The sequence below is a fragment of the Podarcis tiliguerta genome (assembly GCF_965153285.1).
Source record: "Podarcis tiliguerta genome assembly, chromosome: 13".
In the NCBI taxonomy this organism is placed as follows: Eukaryota; Metazoa; Chordata; class Lepidosauria; order Squamata; family Lacertidae; genus Podarcis; species Podarcis tiliguerta.
The window spans coordinates 17,028,381-17,056,104 of record NC_139546.1 but is presented as its reverse complement, the minus strand read 5'-3'; the positions used below and the strand labels follow the sequence as shown (position 1 = coordinate 17,056,104).

General features: G+C 47.2%; 1 protein-coding gene across 1 annotated transcript in view; it reads left to right on the top strand.

Moving 5' to 3' along the window:
* The window catches only part of TRPM4 (transient receptor potential cation channel subfamily M member 4), a 47,141-nt gene extending 19,469 nt beyond the window's left edge, over positions 1 to 27,672 (top strand). Inside the window, exons 8-25 of the mRNA XM_083408120.1 lie at positions 300 to 482; positions 678 to 777; positions 2,144 to 2,259; positions 4,279 to 4,617; positions 6,330 to 6,458; positions 7,399 to 7,528; positions 8,395 to 8,540; positions 9,027 to 9,139; positions 9,968 to 10,051; positions 12,629 to 12,985; positions 15,423 to 15,555; positions 17,088 to 17,262; positions 17,784 to 17,952; positions 19,188 to 19,369; positions 21,224 to 21,356; positions 24,335 to 24,407; positions 25,537 to 25,633; positions 26,555 to 27,672. Of these exons, the coding sequence (XP_083264246.1) occupies positions 300 to 482; positions 678 to 777; positions 2,144 to 2,259; positions 4,279 to 4,617; positions 6,330 to 6,458; positions 7,399 to 7,528; positions 8,395 to 8,540; positions 9,027 to 9,139; positions 9,968 to 10,051; positions 12,629 to 12,985; positions 15,423 to 15,555; positions 17,088 to 17,262; positions 17,784 to 17,952; positions 19,188 to 19,369; positions 21,224 to 21,356; positions 24,335 to 24,407; positions 25,537 to 25,633; positions 26,555 to 26,559 (2,664 nt within the window). The 3' untranslated portion in view covers positions 26,560 to 27,672. The remainder of the gene's footprint in view (positions 1 to 299; positions 483 to 677; positions 778 to 2,143; positions 2,260 to 4,278; positions 4,618 to 6,329; positions 6,459 to 7,398; positions 7,529 to 8,394; positions 8,541 to 9,026; positions 9,140 to 9,967; positions 10,052 to 12,628; positions 12,986 to 15,422; positions 15,556 to 17,087; positions 17,263 to 17,783; positions 17,953 to 19,187; positions 19,370 to 21,223; positions 21,357 to 24,334; positions 24,408 to 25,536; positions 25,634 to 26,554) is intronic.
* Positions 27,673 to 27,724: the final 52 nt, after the last annotated feature.

Below are 27,724 nucleotides of genomic sequence, written 5' to 3'. Positions count from 1 at the left end.
CTATGCACGGGGCAGGCCCCGCTTTGCCACGCTCCTGGCGCTGTTTGCCCCACGCTCCTGGCTGCATACCGTAAGGATGTAAGCCGCACTTTAACTTTTCACGGTCGGAATTTGCGGGGGGGGGGGGAAGTGTGGCTTATATTCAGGTCAGAACGGTAATGAAAACAGAACAAGAGCAGAGAAAAAGGAAAACAGAGAGAACCTGAGATATCCCTAGTGTCCACTGGCCCAAACAATTTCGCGGCCCCTGGCTTCGTAGGTTCCTGAGGGCTCATCTTCTGCCTTGTTCTTTCCCTCAGCGCGTCTCTGATGCGGTACATGCCTCCATCCCTTGCCTGCTCTTGGCAGGAACCGGAGGAGCAGCTGACTGCTTAGCTGGGTTGCTGCAGGAGACACAGCCTGGAGAGCCCATGAAGGCCCTGGCGATGAAAAAGATGCAGGGGAAGTTCCCCACCGATGAACTGGAGGACTTGGCAGAGGAGGTAGGATCCAGAAATGCAACTCCATGACCCCCTTCACAAATTATTCTTTCTCCATGGGCTTCCCAGAGCTCACATTCCTTCCTGTGGAGCTTTGAGACCTCCCATTACCAGTCCTCACTTGAAAATCTCTCTCTGGGGAAGGGAATCTCGTTGTCTCTCATAGATCTCCAATACAATGCTTCTTTTTCCCCTCAGGTGGAGCAAATTGGGGCTCTAAGGGAACTGGTCACCGTCTATTCAGACCAGGAGGGTCTTGAGGAATTTGAGACTGTCCTTCTTCAAGCGCTGGTAAAAGGTGAATACCCCACAGCAGATAACTCTGGCTGATCCGTGGCTTTGGGGTTTACCACCCCACTCAACCTCTTCTCGTGTTGGATATTTCTTAAATATAAATGTGGGCTGTAGAAGTTTTATACAAACTCCTTTCCAATCAATGGTTCCTTCTAACCTTTAGTCCTGAGCTCTGAAAAATAACCCAATAATGGAAGTTAGCTAACATTCCAGAAAGTCCTTCGCTCAGCGGTTGAGGGAAATTCTGGGGCGGCACCAACATCATAAAGAAGGAACCTCCAGATGTGGTGCCTGTCTGGCCCTTGCAATATTTTAAAAGTTAACATGGGCTGGATATGAACCACAAAAGGAAGTCAGCCAGGACTGAGATTTGCCAAACATTTCCAACTTGCATTTAATTGTTTGAGGGTTGTATCCATCTAAGTTCTACTTAAATTTAGCCCACTGAAATTAATGAACCTAAGTTGACCATGTCCAGAAGCCGCAATAGGTTTACCCTGAGTTGGACTAGCATTGATGACACGCCAACCCTAAATGTTGCTTTCAATATAGAAATCAAATACAGTGGTGCCCCGCAAGATGAATGCCTCGCAAGACGGAAAACCCGCAAGACGAAAGGGTTTTCCGTCTGCAGAGGCGCTTCGCAAGACGAATTTCCCTATGGGCTTGCTTTGCAAGACGAAAAATGACGAAAAAAATCGAATTTTTTTTTGCTCCAAAACCCCTTATTCTGAATCGCTAAGCTGCTAAAAGCATTTTAGCAGCAAAACCGCTAATCCCCCCCCCCTAAAAAAGCCGTTTTTAGCCCTTTTTTAGCCAATAGCGCTACTAGCGCTATTCTGTCAATGGGCTTGCTTCGCAAGACAAAAAAACCGCCAGACGAAAAGACTCCCGGAACGGATTCTTTTCGTCTTGCGAGGCACCACTGTAATTAAAATAGGTTGACGCATTGTAAGCAACATATTGGCATGGTATCAATTATTATATCAATGTAAGCCACAAAAGTACCCAAAATGTCCCATAAACATTTTGATCAAATCTGTTAAAACAGTTTAAGAATCCATCCCAGTTCTTTTTTTTAAAAAAAAAGGTTTCTACCCCATCGTCTTATTTCATATTATATAGTTTGGGGTTCAATTTCTGTAGCTATTCCAAGCAAAGTAACCCTGGTGTTTCATTTCAAAACTAAGTCTTTCCCATAGACATCCGCTCCTTGCAAAGATCTCATTTCCCTTTTCTGAGAATTTATCCTCTCCCTTACAAGGATCCCCTTCTCCTCGCACCCACCACCCTCTCCCCATTTATGGTGCTGCAGAGGGAGACCGGGGAAGCCAAGGCTAAGGAGGTCTCTGCTTCTCCCCTCATTTCAGCCTGTAAACAATCGCGCGAGGCCACCTGCTACCTGGATGAGCTGCACCTGGCTGTGGCCTGGAACCGTGTGGACATTGCTAGCACCGAGCTGTTCCGTGGGGATGTTGACTGGGAGGTGAGTCTGCAGGGAAAGAGGGGACAGGATGAAAGCAAAGGCAGAGAAGCAGTGGTGTAGCGTGGGGGGTGCAGGGGGGGCCGGCCGCACCGGGTGCAACATCTGGGGGGGCGCGCTCGCACTCGCAGCTCTCTGCCCCTACCTGGCTCACTCACTCTCTCTCACTGCAGTGCTGGCTGTGCGAATCCGATCCGAGCCGCCGGGTCGCCGCCCACTGTGGAGGGGAGGGTGCCAGGCGTGCGGTGCGGTGCGGAGAGAGAGCGAGGGACTATCTGGGGGAGGGACAGTGCAGCGGGGGGGGGGTGCAAATTACTTGCCTTGCCCCGGGTTAGGGGGCGCAAATTACTTGCCTTGCCCCGGGTGCTGACAACCCACGCTACGCCACTGCAGAGAAGACATGGAGGAAGGGACTTTTGCAGGGCTGGGTGCAGACTAGGGCTGGGTGATATATCAATATGTTATAAGAAAAATATTGCTCCCTTTCCCTTATGGGGTGTCTAAGAGCCCATACAGAGTCCTTAAGAAGGTTCTCTATCGGTAGGAGAAAATAACAGAGGCCAACCAGAGAATATTGAGAAGCAAAGCAGCTAGTAAGCCTGATCTTTATTAAACTGTTGCAACAGGGTCCCCCGCTCACCCCACGCAGGGCGGGAGGAGAGGAACCCAGAACATTGGTGTACAAGCTCTTATATAGACTTTTGAAATTGCCTACCCTGTAGCTCAAGACCACCCCCCAAAACATCATACATACATCACAGAAAGAGGTGGTCTACAGCAGAAATTTGAGTGTATTGCTTCTCTCCTGTCTGCCAGGATACCTGATAATGCCTTATCTGATTGCCTTTTCTGGGTAGCCTGGCCATTCCTTTGAGGTGGTAAATACTTAGTTCCTGAATCTCTTAGGGGTATTGATAGTGTGCTCAGCTTAACAGATACTTCCCAGACTGTATTTACAGGGAGGTGTAAGCCCCTACAGTCAAAAAGACAATTGGAAAGCTTTTCTCATTTCCTTCCTCCTTGCAGAGAAACATTTGAGGTCAATTTGGGAGAGTCAAAATGGCTTCAGGATTGCTCTCCTGTACTATTTCAGACACGTGGTTTATATTCTTATGTATGTGTTTGCATTGTACATTTATGAACATTTATTTTTTATTTATAAGACCCTAGAGTTCCTATAACAATTATATCATCCAAAACCAGTTTGAAGTCCATATCATGATATCTGGTTGTGTAATTTTTGACCTGGCAATATATTGTGAATTATGCTGTGTAAAAGGTAAAGGACGCGGGTGGCGCTGTGGTCTAAACCACTGAGCCTAGGGCTAGCTGATCAGAAGGTCGGTGGTTTGAATCCCCACGACCGGGTGAGCTCCTGTTGTTCGGTCCCAGTTCCTGCCAACCTAGCAGTTCAAAAGTACATCAAAGTGCAAGCAGATAAATAGGTACCGCTCCAGCGGGAAGGTAAACGGCGTTTCCGTGCGCTGCTCTGGTTCGCCAGAAGCGGCTTAGTCGTGCTGGCCACATGACCCGGAAAAACTGTCTGTGGACAAATGCCAGCTCCCTCGCCAGTAAAGAGCACTGCAACCCCAGAGTCGTTCGCAACTGGACTTAACTGTTAGGGGTCCTTTACCTTTATCTTTAAACGCAAGGGCAATATGTGGGAGATATTCATACACACACACACACACACACGGTGGTACCTCGAGTTACAAGAGCTTCAGCTTACAGACTCCGGTAACCCGGAAGTAGTACCTCAGGTTAAGAACTTTACCTCAGAATGAGAACAGAAATCGCACGCCGGCGGCAGCAGGAGGCCCCATTAACTAAAGTGGTACTTCAGGTTAAGAATGGACCTCTGGAATGAATTAAGTTTGTAACCAGAGGTACTAGTGTGTGTGTGTGTGTGTGTGTGTGTGTGAATAGCAGGTTGCACATGACCAACAGGAGTCTCCCATCAGTTATTCTCATGGGGTTTATCCTCGCATCCCCTTTTACCGCCATCCCTTCTCTCTTCTGCAGCCTAGCCTGCTGATGGACCCGATGCACGACGCTCTGGTGGGCGACCGTCCCGCCCTGGTGCGCCTCTTTGTGGAGAATGGACTGGATATTGGGCAGTTCCTGACGTGGGGGAAGCTGGAGCAGCTCTACGCGGGGACCCCGAGCGGCACGCTTCTGCATCAGCTGCTGGAGCGGCGCCAAGTCGCAGGCCCTGAGCCCGCCTCACCTGCTGAATACTTGCTGCTGGATTGGTCGCTACCTGAGTACCAGCTGCCCCAGGTGGCTCACATCCTCCATGACCTGCTGGGGGATGTCTGCGCTCCCTTTTATGACGGTTTGCACCCTGCCAGAACGACAGGGGTAGGTGAACCAGGCCCAAGGCCCATCTGGCAATGAAGTGCCCCTTCTAATGTACACATTTTGCAAACTGATATATATATATATATTTGAATGCTGTTTTTCCTAATGTGTGCATTTTATGCATGTTTCCCCTTAATATACTGATACATGCCATCCCAGTCTCCAGGTTGCCAGGTGCGCTTATGAGAGTCTGCCTTTCCTTTTGAAACCAAGAGGCACAGTGGAGAGTGTGGGATTTTTATAGGGTTGCCACCTTTGTTCTGGCAAAATATAAGGCAGGACAGGGTTGGGGTTTTTGTGGGGTTTTTTTTCATCTTGTGCTGAAGTGACTTCAAAGCAATCCATTACAATCTATTGCAGCCTAACAGAATATCCCTCTTGAATTTCTCTCTCTCTCTCCCTCTCTCTCTCTCTCTCTCACACACACACACACACACACACACACACACATGAATTTATAAATCTGTGCTTGGCTATCCAGAGCTTAAATACATGATTTTTCACAACCCCTTTCAAGCATATGTATTTGGAGAGGATCCCTAACTTGGAACACACAAACACTCACACACACACACACACACACACACACACACACACACATGAGAGAGAGAGAGAGAAGAAGAGTTTGGATTTGATATCCCGCTTTATCACCCCCCTAAGGAGTCTCAAAGTGGCTAACATTCTCCTTTCCCTTCCTCCCCCACAACAAACACTCTGTGAGGTGAGTGGGGCTGAGAGACTTCAAGAAGTGTGACTGGCCCAAGGTCACCCAGCAGCTGCATGTGGAGGAGCGGAGACGCGAACCTGGTTCACCGGATTACAAGTCCACCACTCTTAACCACTACACCACACTGCTGTAGTGGAGAGAGAGAGAGAGAGAGAGAGAGAGAGAGAGAGAGAACTGTATCCATACGGGATGTAGCATTTTACACTGAAATGCAGGACAATCCTGTTTCATACAGGATAGGCGGCAACCCTATTATCTTTATGATGTGTAGTTTACTTACACATGTATACAACCTGAGCTGAGATGGAGAAAGCCCACAGCATTCACGACCCAAGAGAGTTCCGTTCCTTCCATTGCTGCACCCTCAGATTCCAAGAGACCCCGGGCATAATGTCTGACCAAGAGACCCCGGGCATAATGTCTGCAGCATAAAACAAACTGTCTGCCTCGTTTGCTGCCTCCACCTTCCAGCTTGCAAAGGGGACACTTTTTTCCTGTTCGCTTACCTCATCGCCCCCTCCAATTCTGCCCCACCTTCCTGAAACTCTGGCCTTTTTTGTCTCTGCTAACTATCCCTCACTCCAGGCAGTGGTTTTCCCCGTTTTCTGGCCCTGAGAGTCTCTGTAGTGGGGTAGGAGAGTGGGGGGGGGGAGTTCACATCTGGCAACTGATACACCCCTTTGGTTTCAGATAAGACATGGGTAGATGAGTCTAAAAAGCATGGGACACTAATTTTCACAGCCCTCTAGCGGCTACAGTGTCTCATTTACCAGAAGCAACGTGTATGCATTAAGGCAATGTGCACCTGGTCACCAAAATAATTTGTTTCGGATTTTCGTGTCCTCGGTAAAATTTTGGGAAGGTGCTGAGGCTAAAGTTGGGGGGTGATAGATTCTGGGCAGCTGTTCAATATCAACTGAAGAGCTAAGCTAAGTGTGAGCAATTTCTGTCTCTTGCTAATTGTGCCTCTCTCTCCTTTCCCAAGAGCAAAGGATCATTACTCAACGGAGACCCCATGTACCGCTCCAAACTTTCGCCAAACCCTTGGACTGACCTCTTCATATGGGCCGTGTTGCTGAACCGCAGAGAGATGGCCATGTATTTCTGGGAAATGGTGTGTATGATGACTGTTATTAATACGGTTAACACTTAGGTCCAGCTCCGAGGACCTTCAGGCGGTTCACTCACTGCGAGAAGTGAAGGTACAGGGAACCAGCCAGAGGGCCTTCTCAGTGGTGGCGCCCGCCCTGTGGAACTCCCTCCCACCAGATATCAAGGAAATAAACAACTATCTGACTTTTAGAAGACATCTGAAGGCAGCCCTGTTTAGGGAAGTTTTCATGTTTTATCGTGTTTATAAAATTCTGTTGAGGGACACAGGTGGCGCTGTGGTCTAAACCACAGAGCCTCGGACTTGCCGATCAGAAGGTTGGTGTTTCAAATCCCCGCGACGGGGTGAGCTCCTGTTGCTTGGTCCCTGCTCCTGCCCATCTAGCAGTTCGAAAGCACATCAAAGTACGAGCAGATAAATAGGTACCACTCCGGCGGGAAGGTGAACGGCGTTTCCATGCGCTGCTCTGGTTTGCCAGAAGCGGCTTAGTCATGCTGGCCACATGACCCAGAAACTGTACGCCGGCTCCCTCGGCCAATAAAGCGAGATGAGCGCCGCAACCCAAGTCGGTCACGACTGGACCTAATGGTCAGGGGTCCCTTTACCTTTAATATTCCCCAGAGTAGCTGGGGAAACCCAACCAGATGGGTGGGGTATAAATAAATAAAAAATATCATTTTTATTATTGTATTATAATGTGACAGAGCTAACAAACGAATAGATAGGCTCCTGTATGGGGTTCAGAATGGGAGAAACCAAGGAGCCAGAGTTGAAATAAGAAGGAACCAGCTGGAAATGCAGGGCAACCAGGCAGTGCTTTTGCCACATATGGATACGATGAGAGTATTTTCCCCTCCTGGCTCTCAGCTGCCTGTAGCTTTTTTGGAGGGCTGTTTCCTTGCCTCTGTCTCCATTGGTGGCCACCCTTTCTTCTCCCCCTTAGGCACCCGACGCTGTGGCTGGGGCTTTGGCAGCAGCACGGATTCTGCGAGAGCTTTCGCACCTGGAGCAGGAGGCCGAGGAAGAGGCAGCCATGAAGGACCTCGCCATGCGCTTTGAGAACTTGGCCATTGGTGCGGACATGATGAGGACATGGAGGCTGGGGTGGGAAAGAGGGACCTGAGAGGAACGGTCAGGAAGGGAAGGCTAGCTGTTTGCAGTCAACAACTAAGAAACTGCCTCAATTCTTTCCGGTTCAGACTCTAGGGAAACTTGATTTCTAAAGAGTGTTTAGGTCGCTCCCTCTTTCGAACCAAGGAACCCGTCGCCCTCCAGGTACTGATGAACTGCAGCTCCCATCATCCCTTGCCATTTGCCATGCTTGCTGTGGCTGATGGGAGTTGTAGTTCAGTGACATCTGGTGGGCCAAGGGCTGTCCACACTTGAACGTCGCCATTGGATAGCAGAGGGGATGGAGGAAAGCATTTTGACACTGTGGTATCCCAATGTTAGAGACGCGGGTGGCGCTGTGGGTTAAACCACAGAGCCTAGGACTTGAAGATCAGAAGGTCGGCGGTTCGAATCCCCGTGACGGGGTGAGTTCCCGTTGCTCGGTCCCTGCTCCTGCCAACCTAGCAGTTCGAAAGCACGTCAGAGTGCAAGTAGATAAATAGCTACCACTCCGGCGGGAAGGTAAACGGTGTTTCCGTGTGCTGCTCTGGTTTGCCAGAAGCGGCTTAGTCATGCTGGAAGCTATACACCGGCTCCCACGGCCAATAAAGCGAGATGAGCACCGCAACCCCAGAGTCGGTCACGACTGGACCTAATGGTCAGGGGTCCCTTTACCTTTACCTATCCCAGTGTTAAGTCTACTGCAACAATAATGGCCATTATAAATGAGCGCGGTTTGTGGGATGTGTTGGAAATTCCTTGACATTGTAAGTAAGCATCTCCTCCTCACTCTCTTCTCTCTCACCCCCCACCCCCATTCCAACTCCAGGTGTATTTGGGGAATGTTACCGAAATGGGGAGCCCCGGGCCTACAAACTGCTGGTGCGCCGCTCTGAGCTCTGGGGAGGAGCCACTGTCCTCCAGCTCGCTCACCAGGCTGACGCCCGCCTCTTTTTTGCACATGATGGTGTGCAGGTATGGTTGTTTCCAGCACAATAGATCGCTGCAAGGATGTTTCTTGCTCGAGCGTCTCCTACAGCGCTGCTGGATCCTCTTTCCCTTTAAGAGTTTTGTGAAGCAGCTAACGTTTAGCACAGGCATAGGCAAACTTGGCCCTCTAGATGTTTTTTGGGACTACAACTCCCATGATCCCCAGGCAACAGGACCAGTGGTCAGGGATGATGGGAACTGTAGTTCCAAAAGATCTGGAGGGCCGAGTTTGCCTATGCCTAGTTTAGCAGGACCAACAGCAACCCCTATAGTGCGGGAAGCTGTGTCGGGTCCTTACAAATGCAGGACGGGTGTTTTGTGGCACCTGTAGCTGTGCCAGTTCTGCCAATCGAAGCCGAGTGGGCACATGTGGGGTACGTTGATCTCGTAGGTAAACTGGCCCCACATTGTTAAGGCTTGGGAGGTTGAGGGGTCCCAACCCCTGCTAATTCTCTTCCATGCTCCCCGCAGTCCCTGCTCACCCAGAATTGGTGGGGAGAGATGGACCGAGGCACCGCTGTCTGGAAGCTCCTCCTGACTTTCTTCTGCCCCCCTCTCATCTTTACCGACCTCATCAAGTACAGGTGGGTGAACCCTGTCTGAAACTAAAATGGCTGCCAAAAGACTGTTGTGGTTGTTGCAGGCCACCCCAATCTCTGAGCAGTGCGAGATTTTCAGGGTTCCAAGCTATTACTCAGGGCTTGGTTTCCTCTGGAATGAGGGACAGCAGAGACTGTGGTGTCTTGATGATACAGTGGTACCTCGGGTTAAGTACTTAATTCATTCCGGAGGTCCGTTCTTAACCTGAAACTGTTCTTAACCCGAAGCACCACTTTAGCTAATGGGGCCTCCTGCTGCTGCTGTGCCGCCAGAGCACGATTTCTGTTCTCATCCTGAAGCAAAGTTCTTAACCTGAAGCACTATTTCTGGGTTAGCAGAGTCTGCAACCTGAAGTGTATGTAACCTGAAGCGTATGTAACCCAAGGTACCACTGTACATGGTTTATTTACACATACAGTCATACCTCTTGTTACGTTTGCTTCAGGTTAAATTTTTTCAGGTTGCGTCCCACGGCGACCCGGAAGTACCATAAAGGGTTACTTCCGGGTTTCGCCCCTCACACATGCGCAGACGCTCAAAATGACATCACGTGCATGCGCTGAAGCGGTGAACCGTGGCACGCACAGACGTGGGTTGCGTTCTGCTCATGTTCTGGAACGGATCCCGTTCGCAACCAGAGGTACCACTATATATACAACGTGAGCCTACGATGGAGGAGCTCACAGCATTAACTCCCTAGAAGGCCTCGCTTCTCTGGGAGCCGCAAACTTGGATTCTGGCAGAAGTCAGGATCATGCCTTGATGCTAACCCTGCTTGCTCCGAACCTGAGCGTGGCTTCCTCTTTCGACAGAGCCATGGATGAGGACCTGCGCCAAGCTGAGGTGGACAGCCTTGACACGGATGTGAAAAGTACCATCGGAGACATGCTGTTTGAGTAGGGGGAACGGTCATGTCCTTGGGAAGGTGTGGGGAGCGGGGAGGGGAGACCCTAACTTTAAGAGCTGCTGCCACAAAGGAGCCTGAAGGCTGGATTCCTTGCATAACCTGCGGCCCTCCATATGCTATTGGTCTTTCCGCAGGCCCTGCCAGCACCATCCGTGGTCAGGGATGTTAAGAGGGTTCCCCATCTCTGATTTAGCGATATTCCAGGTCCCCTCTTTGAGTGTCCAGCATAGTCTGCCATAGCCAAAGGATTGGTGCATTTTAAAATTATTATTACTTTTTAGCACACACTGACCTGGGGCTTTTAAACACAGCTGGAGGCATGCCAGAAGGATAGGAAGCTTGGTTAGAATCAGGTCACTTTTATCTCTCTGTTCCTGAAGAAAGGGTCAGAAGGAGAGACGTTCCAGATTGGGGCACAAGGCTGAATATATGAATGGGTTAGAAGAAGAAGAGTTTGGATTTGATATCCCACCTTTCACTCCCTTTAAGGAGTCTCAAAGTGGCTAACATTCTCCTTTCCCTTCCTCCCCCACAAAAAACACTCTGTGAGGTGAGTGGGGCTGAGAGACTTCAAAGAAGTGTGACTGGCCCAAGGTCACCCAGCAGCTGCATGTGGAGGAGCGGAGATGCGAACCCGGTTCCCCAGATTACGAGTCCACTGCTCTTAACGACTACACCATAATAAGTTTTAAATTTATTACAGTGGAACCTCAGTTTTTAAACGTAATCCGTTCTGGAAGTCCATTTGGCTGCAAAGTCAAAGAGTAAAAATGAAAAACACGCCTCCGAAGCAGTTCGAGGTACGTTCATAAACGGAAACATTCACTTCTGTGTTTTCGGCGTTCAGCTTCCAAATCTTTCAGCAGCCGAGACGTTCAAAAACCGAGGTTTGACTGTACCTAGCTTGCTGAGGTAGGCAATGTGGATGTCATGTGTGTGCGCGCGCATATGTGAGCTTGTGTAAAACAGGTACACATAAAAGCTGCAGGTGGTAAACACCAGCTTAAGAGGCCTTCGCCCTTTTCTCAAGCAGAGGGAGGAATCTGTACTCTACATTTAAAGCACTCCTATAACAATGTTAACTGCCATGGCTTTCCTCAAAGAATCCTGGGAATTGTAGTTCGTTACGGGTGCTAATTGGCGACTGCCCACAGAACTACGGTTCCCAGCACAGTCTTTTGGGGGGTTGCCATGACTGTTAAAAGTGACTTAAGACCACTTTGAATTATTCTGGGACATAAAAGGTAAAGGTACCCCTGCCCGTACGGGCCAGTCATGTCCGACTCTAGGGTTGTGCGCCCATCTCACTTAAGAGGCCGGGAGCCAGCGCTGTCCGGAGACACTTCCGGGTCACATGGCCAGCGTGACAAAGCCGCATCTGGCGAGCCAGCGCAGCACACGGAAACGCTATTTACCTTCCCGCCAGTAAGCGGTCCCTATTTATCTACTTGCACCTGGGGGTGCTTTCGAACTGCTAGGTTGGCAGGCGCTGGGACCGAGCAACGGGAGCGCACCCCACCGCGGGGATTCGAACCGCCGACCTTTTGATCGGCAAGTCCTAGGCACTGAGGCTTTTACCCACAGCGCCACCCGTGTCCCTTCGCCACCCGTGTCCCTTATTCTGGGACATAGGTAAAGGTAAAGGGGCCCCTGTCGCCGACTCTGGGGTTGCGACGCTCATCTCACTTTATTGGCCGAGGGAGCCGGCGTACAGCTTCTGGGCCAAGTGGCCAGCATGACTAAGCCGCTTCTGGCGAACCAGAGCAGTGCACGGAAATGCCGTTTACCTTCCCACCGGAACGGTACCTATTTATCTACTTGCACTTTGATGTGCTTTCGAACTGCTAGGTTGGCAGGAGCAGGGACCGAGCAACGGGAGCTCACCCCGTCGCGGGGATTCGAACCGCCAACCTTTTGATTGGCAAGTCCTAGGCTCTGTGGTTTAACCCACAGCGCCACCTGCGTCCCTAATTCTGGGACATATGTGCGTATAATAAAAGCAATATTTTTTTATTGCTTCTCATTTCAAGATTAGTGGCTAGGGGAAACCCAGCCAGATGGGCTGGGTATAAATAATAAAATTATTATAATAATTAGTGGTAGTAGTAGTAGTAGTAATAATAGTAGTTTTTATCCCTCTGCAACCTTAATTGATAGATGAATTGATTAGTTGACCAGAACCCATATGGTGAATCAACTAAGATTCCTTTATTGTCAAACCTTGGTTCCCAGACGGCTTAGTTGCCGAAAAAATCGGCTCCCGAACTCCACAAGCCCAGAAATAAGTGTTCCAGTTTGTGAATGCTTTTCAGAAGCCGAATGTCCGACGTGGCTTCCGCTTGAGCATAGCAGTCAACTTTTCCCTTTTCTTGCGAGGAATCCTATTCGGAATAAGGGCATTTCCCTTAAAAAAAGAGAAACGTTGACAGCTATGCGCTTGAGGGAGTCAGACGGGCTACCAGAACGGATTAAGTTTGAGAACCACTGGATTTGGGTGGCAGCCCTAATTCGATTCTATCCCACTCATTACCTCCTCTCGTCCTTTCCGCTCCTTGCCCTCTCCTAGCAATCCCGATCCTCCCTTCCCTCTTTCCACTCGCCCGTCCTGGCTACGACGGTGGCGTCAGTTCTGGGTGGCTCCGGTGACGGCCTTCCTGGGCAACGTCGTGATGTACCTGCTCTTCCTCTTCCTCTTCTCCTACGTCTTGCTTCTGGATTTCGACCCCCCGCCTCCCAAAGGCCCTTCCGGCACAGAGATCGCTTTGTACATCTGGGTCTTCACGCTGGTCTGCGAGGAGGTGCGCCAAGGCTGTTTCGTGGGCTCGCTCCCCTTGCCGCTGAGGGTACGGCGGTACTTCCAGGACACTTGGAACCAGCTCGACATCACGGCTCTGTTACTCTTCATGCTGGGGCTCGTCTGCAGGTCAGAGGAATTTCTGCACTGGGCAGAAATTATTATATATACACATATTTTTTAAATTAAATTTTCTAATTTACATTTCAAAATACAGTCGTGCCTTGGTTAACGAACGGCTTGCGAGTCAAACGTTTTGGTTCCCGAATGCCACATACCCGGAAGTGAATGTTCCGGTTTGCAAATGTTCTTTTGGAACCCAAATGTCCGACGCAGCTTCCGTGGCTTCCTATTGGCTGCAAGAGCTTCCTGCAGCCAATCGGACGCCGCACCTTGGTTACCGAACATTTTGGAAGTTGAACAGACTTCCAGAACGACTTCCATTCAGCTTCCAAGGTACGACTGTATTCATTTAAACAACCTTAAATCAATGACTTCCCTTCTTTTCTTTCTGTGGTTCATTTTGCATGCCATATATCCCCGCATATTTTACATGAACTAAACCAATCAGTAATCCATTGTTACATCCATCTAAACTTATTTACACTGCTGAATTTATCTTAATGTTAATGCTACCAGCGTTTTTAAATAATGAACACAATTTTCACCCATATATTCAGTAAACATTTTCCAACATTTAAACGTACTTTCTTCTTTTTTCTCTTATTCTATATGTTAAATCTGCAAGCTGTGTGTATTCCATCAGTTTAAGTTGCCATTCTTCTTTGGTTGGGACCTTGCTCGTTTTCCAGTTTGGGGCTAACAAAACACAGGCCACAGGAGTAACATACATAAACAGTCTGTTTTGACCCCTGGGAATTTCCCTCTGAATTATCCCCAACAAAAAGGACTCTGTTTTTTGGTGGAAGGTGCTTTTAAACATATTTTTCTATTCATTATATATCATTCCCCAATACTCCTAGAATTAAACAGAAATGATGATGGTGATCATCATCACCACAATTGGTTTATTCATTGCCTTCTCTCTTTTTGGCTTGCCAATTATTTTTATTGATTTCCGTAACTTTTAACAAATTGTCACCAAATTAATACAAATGGAATATAAATTTAAAAGCTGACTTCCCACCCCACCCCCCAGGTGTTCTTCCCTTCCCCTACTGCGGCTCCAAATACATTAGCTATCCCAACTTTCATTTCATTTCAATATTCATGATAGTTAAACTTATTTATACTTGCAATAATATTCCTTCCGTTCTCCCTGCACATCAGCTGTATGAGTACCAATTTTTGCTAAGGCTGTTATATTTTATTGTAGCCTATCCACAAAATAATCAGGTAGAGTAAACCTCCTTTTTATACATTCTGTTAATTGCCTTCTAAACAACTGTCTCAAGGTGGTTTGCACTGAAGATCATTAAAAACCGTGGGGGTGTAAATATGTACAATATTTCTGGCAAAGGATGTTTAAGGAGATAACAGAAATCACTGGGTTAAAGATGACAAAAAGTCCAGAGGTAGCATTATTATCAATTTACGATGGGGTGGAAGGTTTGCAGACTACGAAGGACTTGCTCACAAATTTATTGACAGCTGCACGAATTATGATAGCTAGGAAGTGGAAGGGGCAAGCAGAATATAAAATGGAAGAATGGTATAAAGAGGTGTGCGATATAGCTATTAATGATAAATGAACATGTGCCATTAAGGTAAGATGGGGAATATACAGGAGAAACGATTCTGAGGAGATATGGAAGGTGTTTGTAGAATTTGTACAGTGGTGCCTCGCAAGACGAAATTAATTCGTTCTGCGAGTTTTTTCGTCTTGTGAAGTTTTTCGTCTTGCGAAGCACCACTGTGTATTGACGGTTTCCCATAGGAATGCATTGGCGGTTTAAAAAAAAAGGCGCAAGACGTTTTCGTCTTGCGAAGCAAGCCCATAGGGAAATCCGTCTTGCGAAGTAACTCAGAAAACGAAAAACTCTTTCGTCTTGCGAGTTTTTCGTCTTGAGAGGCGTTCGTTTTGTGAGGTACCACTGTACTGTTAAAACAGAAAGGGGGTCAAACCATCGCAAAGAGGTGTTGAAATTTTAGGAAGTTGGATAGTTACAATGAAATGGTCTTGGTGATGGGGTGCACATTTTGATTCCTATTTATGTATGATTATTACTTTGTCAAAATATAACAACAACAACAACAACAACCAGTTAAAAACCCAAAAAACCCCAAACATGTTTAAAGCAATGCAAAACTATACAAAGTAGACACTGGCTGTGAAGACCCATTTATCCAGCCGAGAATGCCTGTCAGAACAACAATATTTTCAGTTGTTTCTGTAAAGGGCAGATAGTGGTGTTTTTTCCTTTTGAAATTTTGTGGCCCCCCCCAAAAAATTGCACCTGGGGCAATTGCCCCTGTGGTTCTACCACTGCTACATCACCGATTGTGAGGTTGGGAATTGACTGGCTCTGGCGAAGGGAAAAGGGATTGTCTGCAGAGAAGGAAACATTCTTTTCATCAGTTTCTTACCCCACTGCATGTCTCTCAGGCTCTTTCCAAAGTCATATGAATCTGGACGCACCATTCTCTGCCTGGACTTCATGGTATTCACCCTTCGTCTCATCCACATCTTTGCTGTCAACAAGCAGCTAGGGCCCAAGATGATCATCGTCGGCAAGATGGTGAGCAGACGCGCGTGCGATTTGTGTGGGGTGTTGTAAACAGTAGGCCTTTCGAGTGTGCAAGAGCATCTGCCCCAAATTGAGATATTAGGATCGGTGCTGGATTTACGTATAAGCTAAACAAGCTATAGCTTAGGGCCCCACTCTCTTGGGGACCTCAAAAAAATTTAAAGGAAAAGAAACCTGGGTGTACATTTCCAAAATATAAGATAAAAAACAAATAAAATAAAACCTACATACAGCAGCAGTGTTTTGTGTTGTGTAGGCTCCTATTTGTTATGTGCAAATAGCTTTAGGCAAAGGTAAAGGTAAAGGGACCCCTGACCATTTGGTCCAGTTGTGGCCGACTCTGGGGTTGCGGCGCTCATCTCACTTTATTGGCCGAGGGAGCCGGCATACAGCTTCCGGGTCATGTGGCCAGCATGACTAAGCCACTTCTGGCAAACCAGAGCAGCGCACGGAAACGCCGTTTACCTTCCCGCCGGAGTGGTACCTATTTACCTACTTGCACTCGACGTGCTTTCGAACTGCTAGGTTGGCAGGAGCAGGGACCGAGCAACGGGAGCTCACCCCGTCACAGGGATTCAAACCGCCGACCTTCTGATCGGCAAGCCCTAGGCTCTGTGCTTCAACCCACAGCGCCACCCACGTCCTATTAATACCTATTAGGTCCATAAATTACCCTATAGTATATATTCAACACAAAAAAACAGCGGCAATTTGTTGTTGACAAAGGACAGCTGGACATATAAAGGGCCCCATTACCTTCAGTAGCTTAGGGCCTCATCAGACCTAAATCCAGCCCTGATTCGGATGCAATGCAGATGAATGTGCAAAGGTTTTCTGGGCTTAGCTGTGAATGCAATATGCAAAAGGCAGCGAGTGTGCAAAGGACGGGAAAGTTGAAAGGAGGAGCAAAAGAGATAAATCTGAGGTTGTTTGGAGATGCGTTTTGTTTTACGCACATTTGTGTGCTGCAAAGGTTGCTTTCCCCGTACACTTCATCGCATAGGCAGATTCATCATCAACCTTTTATTCGACCGTCAGTCAGAAAAAGGAACATTTGTCAGTACACAGTTAAAACATCGAAAAAGATTTTTAAAACTTAGCCAACACTAAAATGGGTTAAACAGATAGCCCCATATCAATACAGTCAATTATAGTCTTGCGACGCTTAAAAGCTAAAAAAATAAATTTGGCCACCAAGGAAGGTATAGCTCTAGTGACATTATTTAGCAAGTGTAAAACCTGGTTTTCTCCGGGTAGGAAGCTAAATTGACATAGAAGTGGGTCTATAAAATTTTGTCTAAGCTCTGCATAAGAAGGACAAGTCAAGAGAATGTGTTCGGTGGACTCAACCACACCCATGGCAGATTGGTTTCCTTTGATTGACAGAGTGCATTGCAAAATACAGATGAGAAATTAAAATTGATTCTAGTTAGCAGGTTTTATTTAAAAAAACCAACCCCCTCTTTTCTTTCATCTCTTCTGTCAAAAGGGTAATTTTTGCTCTCTCCTTTGTCTTCCTTTAGATGAAGGATGTCTTCCTCTTCCTGTTCTTCCTTGCCGTGTGGCTAGTGGCCTACGGGGTCACCACCGAGGGGCTGCTTCTCCCCCACGACCGACGTCTCCCCTGGATCTTCCGCCGTGTCTTCTACCGTCCTTACTTGCAAATCTTTGGGCAGATCCCACTGGACGAGATTGACGGTGGGTGTCCTAGGGGGCTCTGGCTTCCATTCTAGACTGGCACCCCCGCCTTTGCCAACTCAGAAGGGATAGGGAAGCAATAGAGGAAACACAGGAGGGCGCAACCAAAATAATCAAGGAGTCGGAGAGCTTTCCCCTACGACTGCCGGGGCTTTGGGCTCATCCAGATTCACTTTTCGTTCCATGCTTTCTAGGCGCAAGTCCAAGCTCTGTATCCAAGAGCTTTTTCCTTATTTGCCCCGCTGCTTTCTCCAAGAAAACGTGCTCTTTACAGCTAAATCGGAACAGCAATTTGAGTCTCCTGCACCTAGTCATTTGTTCTGATTCAGCTGCAAAGAGTAGGCGTTTGCAGGGAAAACACAGGCTGCACAGAAAAAAAGAGTGCTTAGACAATGAGCTTTAATAATGTTTGGACAATGAAACCCCCCTGGCCCTCCCCACACTAGGCCCCTGCTTTTAGGGGCTGCAGAGAGCTGTACTCTATAAGGAACTCTCACCTCGTTCTTCCCTTCCATCTCCAGCTTCCCTGATCAGAGCATCAAACTGCACCTACGATCCCTTGGCCATCTTGATGGAAAACGCGGAGCCTTGCACCAACACCTATGCCAATTGGCTGGTGCTCATTCTCCTCGTGATCTTCCTGCTGGTAGCCAATATTCTGCTTCTCAACTTACTCATCGCTATGTTCAGGTACCTACCGCGGTCGCCGGCACCTTTCGTGAATCGGCACATACAGAGCGGGCAGACGAGGTTCAAAAGTGAATGCGTGCAAATATGAAATATGCTTAAGCATATTCCTAGGAGTTTATCTCAGTAAAGACCTTAAAGGTAAAGGGACCCCTGACCATTAGGTCCAGTCGTGGCCGACTCTGGGGCTGCGGTGCTCATCTCGCTTTATTGGCCGAGGGAGCCGGCATACAGCTTCCGGGTCATGTGGCCAGCATGACTAAGCCGCTTCTGGTAAACCAGAGCAGCGCACGGAAACGCTGTTTAGCTTCCTGCTGAAGCGGTACCTATTTATCTACTTGCACTTTGACGTGCTTTCAAACTGCTAGGTTGGCAGGAGCAGGGACCGAGCAACGGGAGCTCACCCTGTTGCGGGGATTCAAACTGCCAACCTTCTGATCGGCAAGCCCTAGGCTCTGTGGTTTAACCCACAGCGCCACCCGCGAACTTACTGGAAAACAAATACAACCCAGGTGGTTAAGAAAGCCCAACAGAGACTCCATCTCCTCAGAGTATTGCGGAAGAACGATGTCAATCAACATTTGATGATCTCCTTCTACCGGTCAACAATAGAAAGTGTCCTTTCATACTGCATCACGGTGTGGTACACTGGTTTGACATCATCTGATAGGAAGTGCCTACAGAGGGTGGTGAATACAGTACAAGATATTATGTGCTGTTCCGGGAATCCGCTGGGTGAAAAAGCAGAAGAACGTTGCCTCAGGAGAGTGAGGAAAATTCTCAGGGATGATTCACACCCTGGCCAGCACTTTCAATATCTCCTGCCCTCAGGCAGAAGATGTAGAAGCATGATTAGTCGCACCAACAGGGTAAAGAACAGCTTCTATCCGTGGGCTGTTAGGCTGCTGAATGAAAAGATAACAACAGGGCAACTGACTTTCGGGTTTGGTGGTTGTGCGTCAGTAAACGAGGGGAATTAAGACTAAGAGAGCTGAGTGGGGGGTGCTCATGTAATCTCACTGTATACAAGTTGTACAAGTGACAATAAAGTATTTCAACAAGCGGCAGACATTGGGAAAATGCCTGTATACTAAGCCAGGCCAGTGGTCCGTCCAATCCAGCATTGCCTCCTCTACTGGATTTCAGGCAGGGGGAAGCTGAGATTTGTCTGTTTGTGGCTTACAATTTCACCTGTTATATTTCTATCCCTCCTGCACCCCCACTCCCCCTGACAACAGCTACACATTCTCCAAAGTGCAAGGCAACAGCGACATTTATTGGAAATCCCAGCGCTACAACCTGATCCTGGAGTATCACAGCCGCCCTGCCCTGGCCCCGCCGTTCATCCTGATCAGCCACCTGCACCTCTTCTTCAAGCGACACGTCCGTAAAGTGCAGTCGGCAAAGGGAAAACACTTCTGTGAGTGCTGGGATGGGAGGCAGGGGAATGGGGAAGGTAGAAGGGATGTTCTTGTCCGGAATCGAAGAGCGCACAGCTACCCTTTCCCTCGTTCCCACTCTCACACCTTCTGGTGTGTGTTTTTTGCACTCCCACAGAAACCACGCCATGTTCATGCCGCTGGCTAAAAAGCCTCAGCTGCTTAAGCCAAATATTATTATAATTATCATTATTATTATTATTATTATTATTATTATTAGCATACCGCCCTATACTCATAGATCTCAGGGCAGTCCACAAGATAAAATTACAATACAGTGGTGCCTCGCAAGACGAAAAGAATCCGTTCCGCGAGTCTCTTCGTCTTGCGGTTTTTTTCGTCTTGCGAAGCAAACCCATTAGCAAATAAACGGATTAGCGCTATTAGCGGTTTAGCGGCTATTAAAGGCTATTAAAGGCTTAAGGGATTAGCGGATTAGCTGCTAAAAGGCTATTAGCGGCTTAGCGGGCTTAGTGGATCAGCTGATAAGCGGCTTAGCGATCAGCTGGTAAGCGGCTTAGCGGCTTGGGAAAAAGGGGGGGGAGGGGAAAAACCCCGCAGGAACTCGCAAGACATTTTCGTCTTGCGAAACAAGCCCATAGCAAATTCATTTTGCGAAGCACCTCCAAAACGGAAAACCCTTTCGTCTAGCGGGTTTTCCGTCTTGCGAGGCATTCGTCTTGCGGGGCACCACTGTACAGTTGTACCTTGGTTTTTGGACGGCTTGGTACTCGTACGTTTTGGCTCCCAAACGCCGCAAACCCAGAAGTAAGTGTTCCTGTTTGCAACCATTTTTTGGAAGCCGAACATCTGATGAGGCTTCCGATTCAATGCAGGAAGCTCCTGCAGCCAATCGGAAGCCGTGCCTTGGTTTTCGAACGGTTTTGGTTTTAATAATCACAGTGAGGGAACAAAGAACACGTCTCCTAGATTGGCGGTGCTCCCAGTTAAGGATCACACCCCCTTCTGTCCCTATTAATCTACGTCCTGTGATCTGAGCTTGTACCCTCTGTGCTTTCTGTTCTGCCACTTTCTGAGCTCTCTGTGATTTTGGAAAAGGGGGGTGAATGCTTTTCAGAGACTGAATCTGTTGAGTCTCTCTCTCCCAGTGTTTCTTCTCCTAGCTGCTCCCTATCCAGTATTTCCCAGCTTCTGCCTTCTGAACTATGCCCCTCTGCAAATCACTGCTCCAAATCTATACTGTCCTCCTGCTCCTGGGAAGATTCAGAATCCAGAGCAGGGGGAGGGGGTGGCTACCACCATTCCTCCCATGTGCAGCCCTGCTCAGCATGGTCCCTGACACTCCTGCATTTGAAGCAGTAACTGGTTGCTGGATACCCGGAATCCCTTTTCACTCCACTGACTCTTGAGCTATTTGTGCAGCACTCATCTCGCTTTCAGGCCAAGGGAGCCGGCCTTTGTCCACAGACAGCTTTCTGGGTCATGTGGCCAGCATGACTAAACCACTTCTGACGCAACGGAAGACCGTCCATGACGGAAACCAGAGCGCACAGAAACGCCGTTTACCTTCCTGCCGCAGCAGTACCTGTTTATCTACTTGCACTGGCGTGCTTTCAAACTGCTAGGTTGGCAGGAACTGGGATAGGGCAATGGGAGCTCACCCTGTCACAGGGATTCGAACTGCCAACCTTCCGATCGGCAAGCCCAGGAGGCTCAGTGGTTTAGACCACAGTGCCACCCACGTTCCTTTAACTTTACCTCCTTGGGCTATAGATCATTTATGAGTGTGAACAAGTATCAGCCGTCCCAATCCACAGCTTTCTCACCCAGGTCTCCCCGCTTCTCCTCTTGTTTTCCGATTGTCTTTTGGGCAGTGCTGGATCTCTCCGTTACCCAAGACGAACGGCTGCTCACGTGGGAGTCGGTGCAGAAAGAAAACTACTTGGTTGCTCAGGCCCGGCAGAAACGTGATTGTGACACTGAGAGGCTCCGGCGAACCTCCCAAAAGTAAGGCTTGTGGGGAGTGGAAGCAAGGAAGAAATGTGGGAGGGAACTGGAGGGAAAGGGGCAGTAGGGCTGGGTTACCAGGGAATTCCGTAAGTCTGCTAGGGAAGGAGTTACCGTATTTTTTGCTCTATAAGACTCACTTTTTCCCTCCTAAAAAGTAAGGGGAATGTGTGTGCGTCTTATGGAGCGAATGCAGGCTGCACAGCTATCCCAGAAGCCAGAACAGCAAGAGGGATCGCTGCTTTCACTGTGCAGCAATCCCTCTTGCTGTTCTAGCTTTTGAGATTCAGAATATTTTTTCTTTCTTGTTTTCCTCCTCCAAAAACTAGGTGCGTCTTGTGGTCTGGTGCGTCTTATAGAGCGAAAATACAGTAGTTACACACAGCCCTATTTTTCTAGGAAAAGAGGTGCCCTAACTCACCGCAAGCACCTCCCTCGTTCTCTTAGAATAATAATAATAATAATAATAATAATAATAATAATAATAATAATAATAATAATTGTACTCCGCCCATCTGGCTGGGTTTCCCCAGCCACTCTGGGCGGCTTCCATAGAAACCAAAAATACACTAAAATATCACAGATTAAAAACTTCCCTGAACAGGGCTGCCTTAAGATGTCTTCTGAATGTCAGGTAGTTATTTATCGCTTTGACATCTGATGGGAGGGCGTTCCACAGGGCGGGCGCCACTACCGAGAAGGCCCTCTGCCTGGTTCCCTGTAGCTTAGCTTCTCGCAATGAGGGAACTGCCAGAAGGCCCTTGGCGCTGGACCTCAGCGTCCGGGCAGAACGATGGGGGTAGAACAACAATGGTGCCCACCTGAGATGTGCTGGAACTGAGTTCCAGTGTGTTCTTGCTCAGATAAAGCCCTGGTTACACATTCAGTTCACCACAGTGTTCAAAGACTGTTCACAGAATCATAGGAATGTTGGAAGGGACCCTGCGGGTCATCTAGTCCATCCCCCCTGCTATTTTTCTTCCACACTTATGTGTGGTTGAATCTGTCCATTTTGGTTTCTCTTAGTTTCTCATTTTTCCAATCTTAAATTCAGTATGCATCGGTTTGCGGATTTTTTATTTATTTTTTAAGTCCTCATGAAAATTCGTTAGTCCACATTTCTCCTAATGCAATCCTTTTTTAATGCAATTTTTCCTAAGGCACGTTTGCATGTTATAAGCATTTTAAGGCACAGTTCCCCACGGTGTGTACACACACACACTACACATTTCTGTGCATATTATTTGTTTGGAGAACTGCACTGCAAAATTCAGAGAAGGACGGATTTTGAAAGATTTTAGTTCATGAATTGTTGTAGGAATCGTGAAGTGGGTAAGTTTGCATTTAAGATACGAAGCGAAACCAAATTTCTCCTCCAACCCTGTTCCTCAATGCAGATAATGTCTTCCAGAATTGCAGCGACACTATATATTCAAAGCACCTGACTTTCCCCCAAAGAATCCTGGGAAATGTAGTTTCTTCCAAGAGCTGGGCATTGTAGCTCTGTGAGGGAATAAACTAAAGTTCCCAGGGTACTTTGGGAGAAGTCAGGGGTTTTAAATATATGTTAGTTAATTAAAATACCCGCATTGCTAACTTTTGACATATTGACACACATAGACCTGCTCCCACGTCTGCTGAAAAAGAAGGTTCTAGTACAACTCCTGAGATATATTATTATTATTATTATTATTATTATTATTATTATTTATTAATTAAATTTATTTATTATTGTTTATTAAATTTATATACCACCCTTCATCCGAGGATCACAGGGCACTGTACAGTATACAAACACAAAAATACACAACATAATAACAAATGAAACAATAACATCCCCGCAAAAAAAAAAAAAAAAACGGGTTAAAAGGCCATAGCATGGCAGAGGTTCGATGTCCATCTGTCATGCATGATGTAGTTGAGATTCCTGTATTGGACTCAAAGACCTGAGAATATACTATGATGCTGCATGTTTTAGTTGGATCAGAGACTGGATAAGGGGACAATCGGACCAAAAATTATTAAAAGAATGGGGATGTGCTAAAGAGTATATGAAAAATCATTTTCTGGAGTAAGCATATCGGTATGTAACGAATGAAGCTTCGCGGGATTAAAGAAAGAGAAAAATGGTGCAAAAAGTATAAAGACAGAGGTAATCTACATTAGACACAACAATTTAGAAAGAGTAAAAATTTCGAGGTCTTAGAACAAAGGAAGGAAGTCAATATGTGTATATGTACGTAATGATTAGAATGATGACATGGTTTTATTTGTAGATGTGTGTTTTTGTTTTTTGTTTGTGTGTGTTTTTTCTCTTGTGTTTTGTTTTGGATTCAATGTTTGTAATTTTTGTTGTAATTTTGCATTGAAAATAAAAAAAAAATAAAAAGAGATTACTGCATTGCAGGGGGTTGGACTAGATGACCCACGGGACCCCTTCCCACTCTACAATTCTATGATTCTATGCTTGTTTTATTAACCAAACGCCTGTGTGAAGAGGAATGTTTATGCCTGGTCCCTAAATATTTGTAACGAAGGCGCCAGGCAGGCCTCCCTGGGAAGAGCATTCTGCAAATAGGGAGCCCCCACAGAAAAGACCCTGTTCTCATGTTGCCACCCTCAGGACCTTTTGCGATGGTGGGCACACAAAGAAGAGCCTCTGATGATGACCGCAGGGTCCAGAAGGAACTCAGAAAGAATTCTGCCTGTCTTCTGGTGGAAGTGGGTTCCCATCAATAACTCCACTCCGTACATTCCGAACATGCAACTTTGTGCATGGATATTGAAGAGTTTTCATTATGACTTTTTGGAGAGATGATCCAATGCACTTTGGGCATTCTTGTGCTGGCGAAGAGACCAGCACAGGAACTGGACCTAGGCAGCGGTCAGAGAAGGTAGGAGAGAGATGGTTAGAGAGGCTCTAGCCGGGCTGGCAAAAACACCCCTCTTGTAACTCCCTCCCTCCTCTAACCCTGCAGGGTGGATCAGGCTTTGAAGCAGCTTTCGGAGATCAAGGAATCGGAGCGGCGCCTAAGGACCCTCGAGACGCAGGTATGAAGAGTGGAGCTGAAAGGTTGGGAGGTGTCAGGCTTCAGGGAATCGGCTTCCTACCCCGTGGCAGTAGATAAGCAGAAAAAGAGAAAGGGAGTCTTATTACCAGTTAAAAGGTAAAGGGACCCCTGACCATTAGGTCCAGTTGTGACCGATTCTGGGGTTGCGGCGCTCATCTCGCTTTATTGGCCAAGGGTGCCGGCGTACAGCTTCCAGGTCATGTGGCCAGCATGACTAAGCCACTTCTGGTGAACCAGAGCAGCACATGGAAACCCCGTTTACCTTCCCGCTGGAGCGGTACCTATTTATCTACTTGCACTTTGACGTGCTTTTGAGCTGCTAGGTTGGCAGGAGATGGGACTGAGCAACGGGAGCTCATCCTGTCACGGGGATTCGAATCGCCGATCTTCTGATTGGCAAGTCCTAGGCTCTGTGGTTTAACCCACAGCGCCACCCGCGTCCCTCTTACCAGTTAGAAACTTTAATAATCACAGCGAGAGAACAAAGAACACATCCCCTAGAAATGGTGGTGCTCCCAATTAAGGAATCCACCCTGTCATTCCTATTAATCTGTGTCATTCCTACATCTTGTAATCTGAGCTTGTACCCTCTGTGCTTTCTGTTCTGACACTTTCTGAGCTCTCTGTGACTTTCTAGATGGTGTGTGTGTGTGTGTGTGTGAATGCTGTCCAGAGACTGTGACTCTGTTAACCCTCTCCCTTCCAGTGTTTCTTCTTCTAGCTGCTCCCCATCCAGTATTTCCCAGCTTCTGCATTCTGAACTATGCCCCTCTGCAAACCACTGTTCCAAATCTGTACTGTCCCTCCTGCTCCTGTGAAGATGCAGGAGCAGGGGGAGGGAGAGGCTCCTCAGTGCAGCCCCATTCCTCCTCAGTGCAGCCCTCCTCAGCACGGTCCCTGACAGGAGGAAGGAAATGGGAAGACACTGGGAGATGATGAGGTGCACAAACGTTCCAAATGGGAGTAGCCAAAAGATGGGGAGTTGAGGCAAATGGAGGGGGGAGATTGGGCGTGCTGTATTTGTGTTGAGGGCCAAAGCAGCAGCTTTCCAACTTGTCCCACCCCCTGTGACATCATCTTCCTGCCATTTCTCCACTTGCTTCCACTAGATGGAGTACTGCACCAATGCTCTGTCGTGGATGGTGGATGTCTTGGCCCAGAGTGACATTGCGAAAGGGAAGCAGGCTCCTCCTACTCAGAAAAAGGGTAAGTAGAGGGAAAGTAATTGGTGCTTTAGTGCTGGATAACTCCCCCAAAGCTCCTTAAAACAGATGTACGTTTTTCTATCCTGTGGGGGGAAATTCTCCGGGAAGGTTCTGCATATTTCAGGAAATTTTCAATGTGGTTTAGATTCAGTTGGGGGAAAATAGACCTGTGCTTGGTGCCTATTGCCTAGCACTCGTGAGATTACGAACACACCTCTCCAACAACTACCACTACCATCCCCCCAGCTGCCGTGGAGTTTTGCAGCTGGTTTAAAATGCTCTTAATGCTTTTTGATGCAAGTGGAAGGATAACAACACATAGATGCATAGAAGCATCTTTCTCTCTCTCTCTCTTTTAAATATGGTCAGTCTTGGAGGGTTAAGACTTTCTGTACCAAAAGCCAAAGCAGACAGTTTGTCCAGCAGACACAGAAAGCAACTGCTGCTTAAATGTAAATTTGTATCCAGGCTATGTACACTCAATCAGCAGTTGCTGTGCCCTGGAAGCACATCAACTATGTTCTAGTCAGACTATCGTATTGTTCTTCAGAAGGGAGCTCAGGGAAAAAGCCTAGTCCTGCTGTTTTGCAGCAAAATCCGGTTGTGCACAGCACTGATTGCCTGGCGGTTGTAACGTCACAGTCCCATCCATCCTTCCATCCTTTACAACATTTTAGGACTTGTTTGTGCATTTAGTTATTTTTTTAGATGCAGCAAGGTGAACATGTCTGATGCTTAAAAAAGCAAAACAGAACAGCTTGCTGGACGGTGGCAAGACATAATAATGGAATCAGTGTTTAAACCACTATCTGCCATTTGAAACTGAAGACAGCTGGGAGCTATTCTAACCCTGCAGCAGCAGAAGAAAAAACTGCAGCCACATCACAATTAGAAATTCACATGCTGCTTTCTTTCCTTGCAGCCTAAAATTCTCCATGGAACCTCCAAGAAGAATCAGCCCTTTTACCTGAAGAGAGGTGAATTGCTCAGAACACTTGTCACTCACAGAACTCCAGGCATATTTGCCTGGGGCCTGGGTGAAGTGGGCAGAGCCTTGGCTACCAGAGGCTTTGCCACAGATGATGGAGAAACTTGAAATTTACCAGCGTCCCGGGCAGTCTACCTGTCAACGTTTACAGTGAAATAGAAGACAGCTCAGAACCAACACCCACTTTCACTTGAAAACATTGCTATAGACTATCTACACACCCGTAACCTCTCAGACATGCTAAGGTTCTTGAATCGGCAATTCTTGTTTCTGTTGAACCATTCAGGACTCCTTCCACTCAGCTTGAAGAACTTAACTAGGAGACTGTGGAGAGAGAGAGACATGGTTCAGATTTCAAGTTGGTCATGAACTTGGCCTGTTTCAGTCTTTCATTTCTATTTCTGCAAATGGGGAAAAGAATGACCTACCTCTCAGGGTTGCTGTGAGAATGAATGACACGTGGACAGTAAAAAGAAACCTCTGCAAGATGAAAGTGCAATAGATTAGATTATAATTATATTTCACATGCAGGCCAGAACATCAATCAGCTGCTGACTCCTTTTGTGATATTTTTTTAAAAAATGACATGCTCTTTATCCTTGTGTGTAATTAACAAGGGTGGGTAGGTCAATTGGATTGTTCTTTTCATTATTAATAAAATAAAATAAAATACTTGCAATATGCTTCTGGAAGACAAGCTCCTATTCAGAGATAATTATTATGGCAATGCGTCCTTCAGATTACAGAAAAAGAATGTTTTCCTGTATGTTTTGATTTGTGAATGGTCTTCCTCCATGAACGAAAACTGTTAAGAGAGCCAGATTCCCACCCCACCCCATCAAAAATGCAGCTTTCAGTGTCCAAGAATTACTACTTTTTCTAGTGCTGCTAGAGAAGTATTATGCAGTGGTGTTTGATCGTTCTCAGGACTGCAGCTAATAACAGAAGGAAACTGCTGTGCTCTTTCATAGATTTTGATATTTTGTAATAGATTTAAATGCATTTGATAAAAAAATAATAATAGTGTTAATAAAACATGTTCTAGAAGCCTATGTTAGAACCTGAGTTCTTGACAATCATCATGGTAGACTTCCCCGAAGTCTA